This window comes from Oncorhynchus mykiss, chromosome 4 (genome assembly GCF_057628025.1).
Source record: "Oncorhynchus mykiss isolate SJ-2025 chromosome 4, ASM5762802v1, whole genome shotgun sequence".
Taxonomy (NCBI): domain Eukaryota; kingdom Metazoa; phylum Chordata; class Actinopteri; order Salmoniformes; family Salmonidae; genus Oncorhynchus; species Oncorhynchus mykiss.
The window spans coordinates 66,986,306-67,003,687 of NC_143025.1; the positions used below are offsets into that span (position 1 = coordinate 66,986,306).

At 47.4% G+C, this 17,382-nt stretch overlaps 1 protein-coding gene across 30 annotated transcripts in view; it reads right to left on the reverse strand.

Moving 5' to 3' along the window:
• Window positions 1-17,382, reverse strand: part of LOC110521052 (afadin) — a 117,046-nt gene that overhangs the window by 22,877 nt on the left and 76,787 nt on the right. For all 30 annotated transcript variants that reach the window (XM_090232767.1, XM_090232762.1, XM_090232755.1 and 27 more), the window contains 7 exons: window positions 15,365-15,510; window positions 13,887-13,981; window positions 13,368-13,633; window positions 12,945-13,088; window positions 12,300-12,498; window positions 11,881-11,984; window positions 8,603-8,683 (listed from right to left, as the gene is read on the reverse strand). In XM_090232767.1, the coding sequence (XP_090088893.1) occupies window positions 8,603-8,683; window positions 11,881-11,984; window positions 12,300-12,498; window positions 12,945-13,088; window positions 13,368-13,633; window positions 13,887-13,981; window positions 15,365-15,510 (1,035 nt within the window). The remainder of the gene's footprint in view (window positions 1-8,602; window positions 8,684-11,880; window positions 11,985-12,299; window positions 12,499-12,944; window positions 13,089-13,367; window positions 13,634-13,886; window positions 13,982-15,364; window positions 15,511-17,382) is intronic.

Here is a 17,382-nt window from a genome sequence, read left to right on the forward strand (position 1 = left end):
CAGTCGTCTGCTGTCTGAACATCTGTTTATTCCTCAAAGCGTTTGATGGGCATTGTGAAGAGCTGCCAAAACAACCACTGAAATGTAAACCAGAGAGGATTCGACTGTCACACTCCTTAAATTGATGCCTTATTTGGATGCTAATGCAAAGCATGTAAAGACAGAGGATCTGAAGAGCAGAGAGAGGAAAAAAAGAGGGAGCGAGATCTGTGGTTAAGGAAGCCTAGCACAGTACTCAGCCACAGTAGCAGTGAGGAAACGCAGAAACAGAATCCGCCTGAGAAAGCCTGGCTATTTACACCACAATCAGAAGCACCCACCCAGCCCTCCACTACCCATTACCCCAACTGTTGTCTAGGTCTTAATTGAAAGGAAAAAAACAAAAACCAGCAGACACTAGGCCCTCCATGGAATGAGTTCGACACCCCTGCAATAAAAGAGATACCTTCAGATAGACTAAATACGTCAATCTGTTCAGTCTTCAGTTCAGTCTGGCACTGTGGTGGAAGTCGCTAATCTGGCGTAGGTGTGTGTGTTTGATTATGAACAGTGCAGACACTGGAGCTGTGGCATGGACTCCTCCTAGAGGGATGTCACCTGAGCCAGGAGGGGGACATTCCAGAGGGCCACCCGTCCTCCCGGGGGACCCAATGGTCCCACTCAAACACAAGAGGGGGGTCCCCTTACACAGGTCAGGACTACTGGCCCTCTGCCAGGCTGATACAGATTTCATGTTTATTGTCCTACAAGAGGAACATCTTACTACAGCTCACATTTTAGAGGGGGACAGGAGACTGGGTTTAGTGCGAGAACCAGGGTGCCAGTCAGAAGTTACTGCCACAGGGGACAAACAAACCTGGGAATGTGTGTACGCGTGTGTCTGAATACTTTTGACCCCACTGCATTTCCCCATGAAACAATGCCACTTTTATGTTTACATGCCCTACATTACTCATCTCATATGTATATTCTGTACTCTATACCATCCACTGCATCTTGCCTGTGCCGTTCTGTACCATCACTCATTCATATATTTTTTATGTACATATTCATTTTCATTCCTTCACACTTGTGTGTATAAGGTAATTGTTGTGAAATTATTAGGTTAGACTACTCGTTGGTTATTACTGCATTGTCAGAACTAGAAGCACAAGCATTTTGCTACACTCGCATTAACATCTGCTCACCATGTGTATGTGACCAATAACATGGATCCCACCTCTGTTCTCGATTAAGGCCTTTACATAAAGGAGTGATGTGAGGGAAATGGGAGTTCTAACCGACAGAGAGAGACAGAGAGATTTCAAATGGCTATATTCAAAACAGTTTAATTTGATCCTGAGTGTAGGTTATTTCCCTGACATCTGGAATCAAGGATTTATAGCCCCAATCTTTAAGAACGGAAATACATTTGACCCTAACAATTACAGAGGCATGTGTGTGAACAGTAACCCGGGGAAGGTTTTCTGTCGCATTATACATGTAAGAGTTCACGCAGGGCAACCTACGCCATTAAAAACAAAATTTTTGGAAACATCTAAAATACCGTGACCCCCACTCATATCATTATCAAGCCCTGCAATGCCAAGAGCTGAGCAAAGAAAAGAGTTCCCTCATCCAGCTGGTCCCTGAGTTCACAAACCTATTTTACTAACACACTGAAGCCTAACATGCTGACCAAACCAGACGCGTGTGCACGTTGATTTTGTTCACCCACACCAGAAGCAATCTGAACACGCAGGTTGAATTATCAAAACAAACTCTGAACCAATTATATTAATTTGGGGACAGGTCAAAAAGCATGAAACATTTATGGCAATTTAGCTAGCTTGCTGTTGCTAGCTAATTTGTCCTGGGATATAAACATTGGGTTGTTATTTTACCTGAAATGCACAAGGTCCTCTAGTCCGACAATTCATCCACAAATGAGAAAGGAATTCGTTTTATCAGCTCTCCTCCTTCCTTCAGGCTTCTTTTTCTTCTTTGGACTTTATATGACAGTTCATCTTTCAATCACCCACGTGGGTATATGCTCCTAAACACCAATGAGGAGATGGGAGAGGCAGGACTTGCAGCACGTTGAGCGTCACAAATAGAACCCATTTCTATTTTACACGGAACCCAAACCGGCTGCGCGCGTGTGCCATTGTGCATACATTTATTTTGTCCCCCTACACCAAACGTGATCACGACACACAGGTTAAAATATCAAAACAAACTCTGAACTAATGACATTAATTTGGGGACAGGTCGAAACGCATTAAACATTTATGGCAACTTGGCTAATTAGCTTGAACTTCTTAGCTAATTTGTCCTGGGATATAAACATTGAGTTGTTATTTTACCTGAAATGCACAAGGTCTTCTACTCCGACAATTAATCCACACATAAAACGGTCAACCGAATCGTTTCTAGTCATCTCTCCTCCTTCCAGGCTTTTTCAACTCTGAAGTTATATGGTGATTGGCATCTAAACTTACATAGTATTACCAAGACAACCGGAAACAGTTGTCTTTCAATCACCCACGTGGGTATAACCAATGAGGAGATGGGAGAGGCAGGACCTGCAGCACGATCTGAGTCAGAAATACAAAGGAGTTCTATTTTAGCCCTTGGCAACGCAGACGCTCGTTGACACGCACGAGCAGTGTGGGTGCAATAATTGAATAACAGATGTCTAAATATATTTTGCAAGCGGTGTGGTCAGCATGCAAGGACCATCCAATCTATCAGAATAAACCAAATTACAACACAGTCCAAAAAAAACTAAATGACTTGCAGTGCTATCTGGCCAGTATACCGTAGCATGGCAAACTATTTGACCATGGTTACTAAACCTTGACAAAGTACAGGCTCAGTGAGCACAGCCTTGCCATTGAGAAGGTTAGACACAGGAAAACTTGGCTCCCTGTAGAGGAAAGGCTCTGCAACCACTGCACCCCAGCTGAACCCGAGACAGAGCTGCATTTCAAGACAAAATGTAAAAAATGTAAAACAATTACAGTGTTTCATAGACCTCTCTGATGAGTATAGGTGCAGAGAGCTGTGGGGTTGGCAGACCACTACAACCAACCTGCACATGTCCTCTATGCCATTGTTCAATGTATGGTTATTTAGACCCTTGCTTATTGTTGTCCAGCTGACAATATTTAATATTATTATGTTAATATTGTAAATCTCCAAAGTAAGCTTAGGCAATATGTACATTGTTACGTCATGCCAATAAAGCACATTGAATTGAGCGGGAGAGCGAGAAGCATCAGGGCTCCCCTACCCCGCCTTGGCCTATCAGCCCGACACAAGTTCATAGGCTCAGCCTGGCAAAACACATGTAACAGAGGTCTATAAAGTCCATGAATAAAACTCTGCAGTGCTTTAACGAGAGCTCTAATTGCTACCGTTTTTAAGTACGAGGGCTGGCTAGTGTAGTAGAATACCGGGTAGTATTTATACCTGCTTAAAAGGTGGCATAATATCCATTCATCCAACATGTATCCCACCGCTCTCACCAAAACCTCCTTCCTCCTTACCTAAAACACCTAAAGACCATAATATCGATTTTTAGTAAAGGAGAGGAAGCTGACGCGACGCACTGTAGCATTATGGTGAGCACGTGTGTAGCTAGCTACGATGCTGTTAACTGTCAGGATGTCGGAGGGTGTTGGACGTGTCGAGTTGAAGTCACGCTACACGCCTCGCCCGAAACTGAGGGGAGTTGTGTGTGGAGTCAGAGCGTGGCACACATCACACCTGGGGATTGGAGCCAGACAGCTGGGGCTGCGAGAGCCTCAAAGGAGACTACTACAGACTGCTATACAGCTCTAACACGTCTAGTCACGTCTCAGAGACTGGAGACGGCATGTCCAGAGGAGAGATCCAAGCTCTTTACAATTGAAATGCATAATAGAAACGATCCAATAGAAACAATGCGAGAAGATGACTAGCAAGCTGCAGTATTCCAAAGAGCCTTAAATGCTTTCCATCTATTTCAATGTTATGGTTGAGCTTGGAAAGAGCTCCACAATTTCGCACACTGCAAGAGCTATTTTACAGACAGAAAATGTTGTCCTAAGTGTGTTGACTTGCACCACTAACAGCAGACCATATGGTAAACAGGGTGGGGCAGGGAAATGACCCCCTTACGAAGTAATAGCTGCTCAGTTCACCGGGTGTTATGATCTGAGGCTGATCACATTTCTAGTGTGGTGGTAGGGTCCAGTAAGGACACAGTCCTAGTACAATCCAGAGACATATCACTTCTGTACACACACACACACACACACACACCCTTGTACAGTAGTGAATAAACTTTACTCCAGTCAGTTGAATGTGTTGGCTGTAAGTCACAAACAGCTCTCCCGTCCCGCCCTGCCATGAGTGCACTGTAACCCAGTTCTGCTCTATAGGAATTTGGAGCCAAGGCATCAGACTCTGCCACACAACTGTCCTTTGCACTGAACCGGCAATCATACTGTGTTTGTGGATATGTCAGAGTTTCCGTTAGGAAAATGTGGTGCCGGAAAATGCCAATAGCGGCGGGTCCAATAGGGAAGTAAATGGAAACAAATTTGCCAAAATGATATAATTACTCCTGTCTACACAAAAAATAAAATACTTCACCAGAAAGCATGACTTAGTCAAAAAGGAATCAAGGATCATTAGCTATTAAAAGAAAATGACTGAATTGTTTCAAATCATAAGCTCGTACGCCTATGCCCATTTGGGCAGCACGCGTGGAAACAGGCCTAGGTCTTGAGTATAACTTCAAAACAAAGACAAGAGGTGTGTGGCAAAGATGCACTGTAGGAGAGCCGCTATCCAGAATGGCTCAACAGTCTTCCACAAATGATTGCACATTCATTGTTTAATTGTGTGAATTGTTTGCCCTTTTATTAAAAATGTGTATCAATTGCCCATTTCATACAGTGCCTTCGGAAAGTATTCAGACCGCTCGACTTCTTCCACATTTTGTTACGTTACAGCCGTATTCTAAAATGGATTCAATTAAAACGTTAATGCATGTATTAGTCATTTACAGTTCTCATTCTCGGAGTGGAAACGTAGTTTATGGAGTTCACAACCTGCTACACTTGTGAGAAACAACTTTTAGTTCATTTCATAACCAAAAGAGAGTTGTCCATTTTTCCCCCATTGTCTTTTGTTTGGAGAGCTTAATGTGAGCAATGAGCATGTTCCTGGTTTCTCGGTCCTGATAATGTCATGCACCAAAACAATTAAACACGCGAAAGCATATAGAATTGTTGCGCAATGAATGGGCTGACAAGAGCACAGAAACCAGCTGACGAGCTGCAGGGAGAAACCCCGCTGAAAATAGGCTCTGTATGCTGTGTGCGTATGCTGTGTGATAGCTGGGTTGGATAAATAAAATGCATTATGAGTAACGAAAATACACAACGGACAATTTAATTCCACTCAATTATGCTTATTAACCTATAGATCGATAAGGATGACGTCAAATGTATTTCCATCAATAAATTTTTAAAAAAATAACTAAATGGGATTTTTTCCCCCTCAGTTATTTTGACCGACAACAGTTTTATTTACGTCAATTGCTGGCTAACGGATACCCTGGTGTATGTGTGTACATTCCTGCATAAAGCCATACCTATGGTCTGCAGTTTCCTGCCACAGGGGTTTACCAGAGGAGACAATAGTTGGACTGGAGTCCTGAGGGAGTTTATAATATACACACACAGATCTCTGTCTCAAGTCAATTTGTCCACAGCTCCGAGGTGGTCAATCTGACCTCCATACCAAGAGGGAAATAGCTCCATCAATACACTTCATTCTTAAAGGCGACGCAATCTGACTGGAGCATGGAACAAGTAGCAGCACAATCTCACACGACTGAGACGACATATTTTTCCCCTCGAGAAGAACGGCCCGTCTGTGATGACATTGAATTGAGCAAAGAGAATGTTTCCTTGGATCTGAGGTCAAGTGGGTCAGACAGTTCCATCATCAGAATGAGCTCTCAGCACACTGGGCCACCTCTGTGACAGACACTGTGTGACCCCATATTAAAAACACTTCACAGTACACAGTTCGGCACCACACTAATCTGATAATCAACTAATAGCAGAGGGGAATGTCTTGACATGTGGCTGTGGTCTAAATGACTCCAGTGTGCTTCCCTCACTGTTGAGTCAGACGCCTGTGTCTGTGCGGCGAAAGGGGGTAGGGGTGGGGGGGCTCTGCCCTGCTTGCTTGGGTTCGTGGAGACCACAAAGAGCCGTGTCTTCGCCCCTCTGTCTGGGGGTGTGTGGTGGTGATGGTTATAGGCCGCTAGGTGCTTTGTGTGCTTTTCTATTAAACAGGGTCTTGACAGACATGGTTCTGGGTCAGAAGGGGGTATTTTGTACAATCCATCTCTCGCTCATTCCTTCGATGCTATTCAAGTCTTTCATTTTGTCATTTAATAACATGCACCTCTCTTTGTCAGAAAGGATGTGTTTAAGTTGCAGGACACACACAGCACTGCTCTAATTAAGTCATTAATAAAGCGTCGGGAACGAGGCTAAAACCAAAACATGCACCCAGGGGAGTCCCCAGGACCGTGTTTGGGAAACCACAGGGGTTGTATTCAACCAGCTAGCCATTGTAAAGCAGCTTCTGCGGTTCCGTCACTATTGCACCAGCATATACAAAACAAACAAAGACTAAAAACCAAGCTCTTGTCCTCGTGTTGAAGTTCTGGCCTGTGTGTGTGCGCATTGCAGCACCCCTAACTGGGGAAACAGCTCGTAGAGACGTGACGAACCGGTCCGCGCTGGACGTTTATTTACAGTCTCACATTTGAAACGAGCAACTGTGAAAGATTGAACTCCCACTGAGAAGTCAACTTGAGAAAAAGAACACCAAGGTGTCAGATATGGAAGGTTACAGCGAGTAGAACAGGAGCATATACTGGAGTCCCCTTCTATTTCCTGTGTCTTCACACCCTCAACCTCCTCCTCTCCTGCTGCGGTCCTGCCCCCACCTCTACACATTCACACCATACAAGGCATGCTTAAACCCTTGTTTCCAAGAGAAGTCAGGATCGAGACTTACCAACTTGGACTGGTCCTTCCTCCCAACCACAGAGAACCACATGGTGAAGGTAGTTCCCACTCGGCTAGCGCCGGCTGGAGCTCAGGCAACAAGGGGCAGATCACAGCCCAGATGTACTCACAGAGAACAAAACTAAACAGCTAACGAAGGAGAGACTAGGTGTGGAGCAGCGAGTGAAAGATATCTCTACTCCACATCTTACTGTTGGACCCATATGGCAAATATCAGCAGCTAGTCGGAGTAGGAAATACCATATCCAGACGGTTACGTAACCAATCCACCAGCGCTAGCCCCCGCTACTCTGCAACAGTTTGGGTAAACTTCCCAGCTGTGTTCTGCACTAGGCAAATCTATCATTACTCTGTCTTTCTTTCTCATTCTGCCTTGTGCCTTCCTTCTACCCCTCCCATTTCTTTCCTTCCCTCCCGCCGCTCCCCCCCATCCGTCCTTGTCTTACACACCACCTCAGGTTGAAAATAGCAGTAAAAACACAGGGGATGTGGCCACCTCAAACTCCAGAACTTTGCTTTGAAAATAAACAGTTCATGAAGGTCCCCCCTTTCCCTCCTCTATTCACAACCTCCTCTTCCTCTCATACGCCCAGTCTTCTGGCAGCCCAGTAAGACACTCTCACATTACCCACACAGACCAAACCGGGTCAGAACTGGGCTAAAGCTGGGCCAGCTGCAGGTTAGTACCCAGGCCAATACCGCCTGGGTAAAATGTTAACTAATTCCCCACTGCAAATGACGACGCTTTAGTTAAAGAACCTATTACGGTTAGTCGTTAGCAGTCGCACAAAAAGTTGAGGAAAACCACGATGTCGTGTCCCCCCCCCGCCTGCTCCGCTTCCTCCAACACTAGGACATGATGGTTAAGATCAGGGACGGCTGAAACTGTCAGTCGGAAGACAAATTTGCTTACTGCTGTTTTGACTTCCAATTTGAATGTTTGCCATACAGACGGACAGAAACAAAGAGCGATCTGTTTCAGTAAAAAACATCCCTCAGAGTGCTGAGGTCAGAGAGAACAGTGAGCTAACTCTGCAGGTAGAGGGACCATGACAGTCGCTTAGTCACACACACACTATCAACAAAAGGCTGCCTGCTCTGCCGATCTCTCTTCTGTCATCCCATCATTATCCAGAGTTAAAGCAGGAAAATGTAAGGCGCTTACATCCATCCACACGGCTAGAAACAGCATGTTCCACTGGCATTGTTGTGGACCCGAAAATGAGGACACACTCAAAAAACCTCGAGGCAACAGCAGGCAGGCCTCTTGACAACGGCTGAGATAAGGGCTTAATTTGGATTATTTATGTGTTCACTAGGCAGTAAGTCTGCTCAAGCATGGACGCAACAAATGTAATTCAATGTTTCTGGCTTGTTTCTGTAGAGTCTGTTTTTCACATCGCTCAGATAGCACTTCCCTTCCAGTAAGGAAGTCACAAACCTCTTCCAGGAGCACTAGTGTGTACCGACAAAAAACGTTTAGCCTAAATACTAAAGGACACGATTAAGAGATGTCTTACCTTGGCAGCCACAATGCTGAGGCCCATGCCATTGTGCTTCTTCAGGGTGACCGTCACAACTTCCGGTTCCTTCCGCATTTGCTGCAACGAGAAGAGAGAGCAATTTTAGCTCAGGAAAAATCTATCAACTGGGGTAGCTGGAGTGCAGTTGGTGTCAGCGGTGGGATCCGGTCAGCTGGTCAGTCAGGCTTCTAAAGGACTCTGAGCTGTCTCTCTGGGACGCTCCTCTGGCGGAATGAGGCTCTGGAGGAGGAAGCAGGGGGATAGAGAGCAGAGTAGGGTCGTCATACAGAGAGAGCGCCGGGTTGGGGTGACCGCAGCGAGAAACGGCGGGTGCTGGAGAGGAGTCAAGAATGAAAGCCATATGCGCTTGGCTCCAGAGGCTCTCAATGGGCTCATTTAAAAAGGAGGGCTGCCTGGAAGCAGGGCGGGAGAGGGAGGGAGAGAGAGTGAAAGCGAGAGAGCAGTGCTTCCCACACAAAGAGGCACACAGAGACAGCCTCTCCTCCCTTTGGCACTGAACACATTGACACTCAACAGCCCCAAAGACACAAACAACTCTTCTCTCAGCTGAAGAGCTATGCTATACTGCCACATAGTTCAGAGACAACGAGAAAGGGAGAGTGGACACAAAGACACATTAAGTAACAGGGCTGTGGTTGCATTTCTCATCGTGTGATGTGGTGCAGAACAAGTCTTTCTGAATGCCATTGGAGTGATTCACCAAGTGCTAGAGGGGCAGGGCAATGGTGATGCAGGGGTCAGCTGCCAAAATGAGAAAACAATGCATTAATTCAGGCAATAGCAATTTTGCAGTTAAGAGACTAACTCATAAACACCTGCCAATGAAAGTTTTTCAGAGAGCGCGAGCGAGCTTCCTGGGTTTTAGGACCACAGCCGCTCTTCTAAAAAGTCTGACTGCACTAGGCTAGCAACAGTTACACCTCCTGTCTGGACTAGTGATCAGGGAAACCTACAGACACCTGGGGTGTATTCATAGTTGAATTCCATTGAAAAACATTTTGTCTGTTGCAAAACGTTTTGGAATAAACCGTTTCTGCAGCAAAACGAGAAAACGTTTTGGAACTGACAAAACGTTGTTTTTTTTTGCAACGGAATCCAACAAATGAATACACCCGATTGTTCTTCTCATCAGGGATCCCCTGTGTGTCTCTGGTGTGTCTGATTAACCCTGTGATGGCTGTTAATAGGAGAACATCATGGAACACTACAGTAGTGATTCTGGAGCAAGGCAGTGGTAACATGAGGCGGGGGTTCCTGGCACACAACCAAGAAGCCATTAATCAGAACCTCAGCGGTGTTTAAACGGTTTGGACGCCCTCCCTCTCCCCGGTCCCGTCACTACTGTGGGGGCTGACGCCCACCCTGAGCTGACCTGGGGTTTAAAGCATGAAAAAGGAGAGCGGGGGAAAAAACAGGGAAATTATGTAGGAAGCGGTGGATTTTAGGGGGTTTTGTGAGATTAGTGTGAGGAGAGGGGTATCATTTGCTGCTGTTCCACAGCCCCCTGGTCACGAATTGGCCTCTGTGGTGTAATTGGTGTTGATTGAAATCGAGCAGGAGTGAGTGAGTGAGTGTTAGGGTAGAGTAGAGCAGTGATTACATGACTGCCGTATGGGACATTAAGGCTGTCCATACAGTCGTTACATAAAGCAGGAGCCGTGCCTAAACATCATCACAAACATACATGGTGAGTAACAAACATGTTTAAGTATCATAAAACAGTTCAAAGCAGCAGCCTATTCCCTCTGCACTTAGTGACTTAGCACTACGACGACTAGCCACTACTCCGCATGGCCATGACGACTAGCCACTACTCCGCATGGCCATGACGACTAGCCACTACTCCGCATGGCCATGACGACTAGCCACTACTCCGCATGGCCATGACGACTAGCCACTACTCCGCATGGCCATGACGACTAGCCACTACTCCGCATGGCCATGACGACTAGCCACTACTCCGCATGGCCATGACGACTAGCCACTACTCCGCATGGCCATGACGACTAGCCACTACTCCGCATGGCCATGACGACTAGCCACTACTCCGCATGGCCATGACGACTAGCCACTACTCCGCATGGCCATGACGACTAGCCACTACTCCGCATGGCCATGACGACTAGCCACTACTCCGCATGGCCATGACGACTAGCCACTACTCCGCATGGCCATGACGACTAGCCACTACTCCGCATGGCCATGACGACTAGCCACTACTCCGCATGGCCATGACGACTAGCCACTACTCCGCATGGCCATGACGACTAGCCACTACTCCGCATGGCCATGACGACTAGCCACTACTCCGCATGGCCATGACGACTAGCCACTACTCCGCATGGCCATGACGACTAGCCACTACTCCGCATGGCCATGACGACTAGCCACTACTCCGCATGGCCATGACGACTAGCCACTACTCCGCATGGCCATGACGACTAGCCACTACGCCGCATGGCCATGACGACTAGCCACTACTCCGCATGGCCATGACGACTAGCCACTACTCCGCATGGCCATGACGACTAGCCACTACTCCGCATGGCCATGACGACTAGCCACTACTCCGCATGGCCATGACGACTAGCCACTACTCCGCATGGCCATGACGACTAGCCACTACGCTGCATGGCCATGACGACTAGCCACTACTCCGCATGGCCATGACGACTAGCCACTACGCTGCATGGCCATGACGACTAGCCACTACGCCGCATGGCCATGACGACTAGCCACTACTCCGCATGGCCATGACGACTAGCCACTACTCCGCATGGCCATGACGACTAGCCACTACTCCGCATGGCCATGACGACTAGCCACTACGCCGCATGGCCATGACGACTAGCCACTACTCCGCATGGCCATGACGACTAGCCACTACTCCGCATGACCATGACGACTAGCCACTACTCCGCATGGCCATGACGACTAGCCACTACTCCGCATGGCCATGACGACTAGCCACTACTCCGCATGGCCATGACGACTAGCCACTACTCCGCATGGCCATGACGACTAGCCACTACTCCGCATGGCCATGACGACTAGCCACTACTCCGCATGGCCATGACGACTAGCCACTACTCCGCATGACCATGACGACTAGCCACTACTTCGCATGGCCATGACGACTAGCCACTACTCCGCATGGCCATGACGACTAGCCACTACTCCGCATGACCATACAGCAAGAAAATGCTCTTTGCATTGCATAATTCTACAGTTGTAACGTCCTGTGGGACACCTACCAGGTCGGAGTTGTCTGCAAAGAAGTGGCTGTCGCAGTCGGCTCCTTCAAAGTGGATGGTCCAGGTCCCAGGGGAGCGGGGGTGAGGGGTTAGCCGACAGAATCCTGCACAGGACAAGAGCAAATCCCAGTCATCTTCTTGTACTACTTACGACATATCTGAGACTACAGTCACACGGTTGCACAAACTGCTCTTGGAATACACCTCCCTCTCTCTCATAAGCAAACACAATGAAAAGGACAGGCGCAAACAGCTCTCCAGTCTTCTAGACTCTTCTTACATACTACATTCCACTGCCGACAGAACAAACACGGGCCAGCTCAGCCTCTGATTGGCACCCAACGACAGAACACAACCCGTGTGACATTCCGGCAATGGAACTCAATCGTGTTTTTTTTCTCTCTCCTCGACACAAGTACCTCTCTGACAAAGGGGGTCCAGGAACTCCTGGAATCCGTTGGGAATGTTGCGCACGACGTCGCAGGAGTAGCCGTCCTCGGGCAGTAGGAAGGGCAGTTGCAGGTCGGGGTCCTCCTCCAGCTGGACCTCTCGGCCATCGCTACGGGCCAGCTCATCTGCTGTGTTCTCCGCCACGGCAACCACGTGGTCTATCAGCTCCTATTGGGAGACACCAGATAGACCAATGAGGGTCTGGTTAGAGACACCAGACGGACCACTGAGGGTCTAGTTAGAGACACGAGATAGACCAATGAGGGTTTCGTTCGAGCAGGCGGTTAAGTGTCTAATAGTCCTCTGAATGTTTCCTCAAAAACCCTCCGTGTAGAATCAGCAACCTCACCTGGGGGGGGGGAAGCTATGAAGATCAGTCAAGTGGAGAGCTTAGCTAATGTTCCCCCAAAATGTACAGGACAAACTCCAACGCATTACAACGACGGGAGGAGATGTGTGTTAAGCAATGCTTCAAATCGTAACCACCTATTTCTCATCTTCGGAGACATTCATTCATAGACACTTACTGTAACTGTAGTGTGTGAATAGAGCAGTGTCTGTGTGTGTGTGTGTGTGTGTGTGTGTGAATGGAGATGCTTGTCCTCATTTCTTACGGGGGGGATGTAAGGCTCGTCGGGAGCACAGTGGTAGTTGGTCATGAGGGCGTTGAGCTGCAGGGAGTTCAGCTTGAAGCAGGTGTTGTGGATGTTCTGCACGTCCTGCATGGAGTACTTGTCCATGGTGAGGAGAGTCGTAGCCTGGGGAGGAACAGCAGGACAGAGTGCTATTAATGACTTGATTTACAGTGACCTGTGGTCCACACTGAATGGTTTCCCCTACAACTTTCCTTAGGCAGGGTCCCAAAGACCCCTTAAGCATCATACAGAGCTGCTGACAAGTGTTTTTCAACAGAAACCACTTGACAAGTAATCTTTGGCGGTGAATGGGCATTCAGTAAGTCATGGTATGGAAAACAGTGGGTATCTAACAGCCCTATCAGGATGTGCCTTCCTGGACAATGTTAGGATGGAACCTACCTGTACGATGCGACTGAGGTGGCAGTCGGCGGCCAGCTCCAGGCCCTGTTTCTCTGCCCAGGCCTCGATGTGGCTGAGCTGCTGGCGGAGGATGGCGCCCCAGTAGTGTGAACACAGCCCAGAGTCGGCCTCCATCGCCAGCTTGTTGAACAGCCACATGTTGATGAAGTGGAAGAGCTGCGAGAACAGCTGGATGGTCAGCGCCGCGTTGACACGGCAACGGCGCAGCAAGGACATGGCGCCCGTCAGGGTGTGCAGAACATCCTCTGTGAGAGGAGGATAAGGAATTGGGGGGGGGGGGGGGTCAGGACTAGTGAAGTCAGCATTGACCCTTGGGTCTAATACCATTAAAGTCCATAGGGAACATGAAGAAGTAGAAGAAATTCTATCAACGTTTCAGTTTCAGTATTAACACATTATACAGTACATCTCCCCCCCCCCCCACTGTGGCCTGGCTGACAGTAGTTGATGTACACAGTAAGAGTATCAGTGTGAACAGTATGAACAGAAGTTAGTCACCTATTTTGGGCCTCTGAGGGTTCTGTTCCTCTGGGTCATCCAAAAACGCAGGCATGTAATTATTCAGGTCAGACTGCAGACACTGGACCAGGTACCTGAGACGACAACAACACATTGGTTCTGAATAGTCCACACGGATATGGACAAACAAAGACGCACACAATGCATATACGGCCAACTACGCGAACCAAACTTTGCACATGTTCACTTGCATAGAGAGACACACAAACACAAAAGACAGACACGAATGCAGAAACAAACTTCCCCTACTCTGCAGCCCTAAGGGGACTTCCCCTGCTCTGCAGCCCTAAGGGGACTTCCCCTGCTCTGCAGCCCTAAGGGGACTTCCCCTGCTCTGCAGCCCTAAGGGGACTTCCCCTGCTCTGCAGCCCTAAGGGGACTTCCCCTGCTCTGCAGCCCTAAGGGGACTTCCCCTGCTCTGCAGCCCTAAGGGGACTACTCCTGCTCTGCAGCCTTAAGGGGACTTATCCTGCTCTGCAGCATTAAGGGGACTTCTCCTGGAATACCACCATAAACCTGCAGTCTGGCCAGCTCAGCCATCGCTCTGATCTACTCTGGGGACATCAAGCAGCAGTTTTTTCAGCTGACTATTCCAGGGAGTGGCGAGCAGGGGAAACGGAGGACAGAGGGCCGTGGAGAGTCTAAAACCACTGTTTTTACTGGGACCTCTCCACAGGCACATCCAGCCCTGCCCCAGCCTGGCCAATACAAGCCAGGCCTGGGACATTCCACAAATTCACTTCCTGCATCCACACAATGGCTCCAGAAATACCACTTTCTCCAGATCCTCACATGGTCTGAGATGAAGCAATATAAAACATGGCAACATGAATAAAACGCTAGATCAACAGCTCACGGTTGAGGTCAGGCAGAAGTTGGCACAGACAGCTATGCGCCATCTACAACACGGGCAGCAGACGCCTAGATTTCGATTTCTCTCGCAGGAGAGTCAATGACAGCAGTGGCAGGGAAGGTCACATTTGGATCTATAATTTGCTTAATCATTTCCCAAATATTGCATTACCATGAATGGGAAGGTTTCCTGCGGCTCACATGTGGTTTGCGTTAGCCCTGATGGCGTACGCAGCACGGTGTGGGACTGCTGCACCGCTTGGCCAGCACACACACAGCTGGGAGCAGGATAACCTAAAGCCTTGTGTTTAGGTCACGGACGGGATAATGAGGACAAGGAAAGGATCGGAGGAGGGACAGGAACAAGGAGGGAATCATAGCGCTATAGGGAGTGGTAAGAAGGGAGGGTATAAGGACAGGTCAGCTTGGACTAGGACAGGAAAAGAGGCAAGACATTAACAGGGTAAGGAGTACATAATGGGGCAGGAGCAGAGACAAGGCAGAGGTAGTATACGGTTTGACAGGAGCACCAAACTAAACTAGAGAGGCCCAGGGTTAGGAAGGAGACAGGGGCCAGAGCGTAGGGAGGAAGTCTGGTCACTCACTTGAAGGCCATCTGGACGAGGTGTGCCAGCACGTCCTGGGCGTCCAGTGTGATGCGCGACAGGTCCTTGTCCTGTTTGATGAAGTTGAGCAGCTCTGAGGCATTGGCCATCCAGAAGGCCAGGGCCCCCGCAATGTTCTTCTGCTTCTGGAATACACCAATCACAGAGCAGGACAGGACAGAGAGAAAGAGCAGGGGTCAGAGGCAGGGTAGAACACAGAGAGGGGTCACTCTCTCAGACTCACAGGCATGAGCAGTAGCAGCACTCCAGGGATAGACTTGTGCCAGACACCCCACCCGAGACCCACAGAACCAGACACTGGCCCCAAGCTACAGCCTCTCCCAGACGGGAACAGGTCCCTGACTTCAAGGTCAGTTTTGGAGGAAGGGCCTTTTGCAGAGTTGGCTACTGGATTAACAGGCTCTTTGGCATATTACAGTGGCAGTTTCTGTACCACTCCAGGTACAAGTGGCACGGAATAAGCACAGATCTAAGTTCAGTTTACCCTCCCCAATCCTAACCGGAACCATTTGGGGTAAACTGACCTTAGAATATCGTTTAGGGGGAATTTCATTCAACTGGTCTTTTCTAGCAGTTCTTTGCCAGTCCTCTGATATAAATAGCCTCTACTTTACTCTAGCAGCATCCATTTCTGCACGGGCCCAAATATTCTACATCAACCAGTATACAAACTCATTTTGTTGGGATGGACATTCAGCTCAGTCCTCATGTACAGTGCCTTCAGAAAGTATTCACACCCCTTTACATTTTCCACATTTTGTGGTGTTACTGCCTCAATTTAAAATGTATTAAAATTAAGATTTTGTGTCACTGGCCTACACACAATACCCCTTAAAGTTCAATTATGTTTTTTATTAAATGTATTTTTTTACAAACTAATTAAAAATGAAATGCTGAAATGTCTTGAGTCAATAAAGTATTCAACCCCTTTGTTATGGCAAGCCTAAATAAGTTCAGGAGTAAAAAATGTGCTTAACAAGTCGTATGGACTCACTCAGCGTGCAATAATAGTATTTAATGTTATTTTTGAATGACTGCCTCATCTTTGTACCCTACACGTACAGATAGTAAGCTCCCTCTGTCGAGCAGTACATTTCAAACAGATTCAACCACAAACACCAGGGAGGTTTTCCAATGCCTGGCAAAGAATGGCACCTATTAGTAGATATTTTTTGTGTTTAAAAGCAGAAATTTGAGCATGATGTTATTTATTATACTTCAGAGGAAGGAACCGCTCAGGGATTTCACCATGAGGCCAACTAAAACAGTTAGAGTTTAATGGCTGTGATAGGAGAAAACTGAGGATGGCTCAACAGCATTGTAGTTACTCCACAAAAGAAGTGAAAAGAAAGAATCCTGTGACAAATAAAAATATTCCAAAACATGCATCCTGTTTGCAAAAAGGCACTAAAGTAAAATTGCAGAAAAATGTGGCAAAGAAATTAACTAGGTCCTGAATATAAAGCGTTGTTTGGGGGCAAATCCAACAACACATTACTGAGTACCACTTCATATTTTCAAGCATGGTGGTTGCTGCATCATGTTATGGGTATGCTCATCATCGTCAAGGCCTAGAGAGTTTTTTTAGGATAAAAGAAACAGAATAGAGCTAAGCACAGGTAAAATCCTAGAGGAAAACCTGGTTCGGCCTGCTTTTCAACAGACACATTCACCTTTCAGCAAGACAATAACCTAAAACACAAGGCCAAATATACAGTGATGTTGCTTACCAACACGACAGACTGTTCCTGAGTAGCATAGTTCGGTTTTACTTAAAATCGACTAAAAATTAAAAAGCAAGAATTGAAAATGTCTGTCGAGCAATGATCAACAACCAACATGGAAGTTAAAGAATTATGAAGAAAAAAAAAAAAAAGAGTTTGCAGGTTTGCAAAGCTCCGACTTTCCCATAAAGACTCACAGCTGTAATCGCTACCAAAGGTGATTGTAATTTGTATTGACTCAGGGGTGTTAATATTTACATAAGATATTTTTCT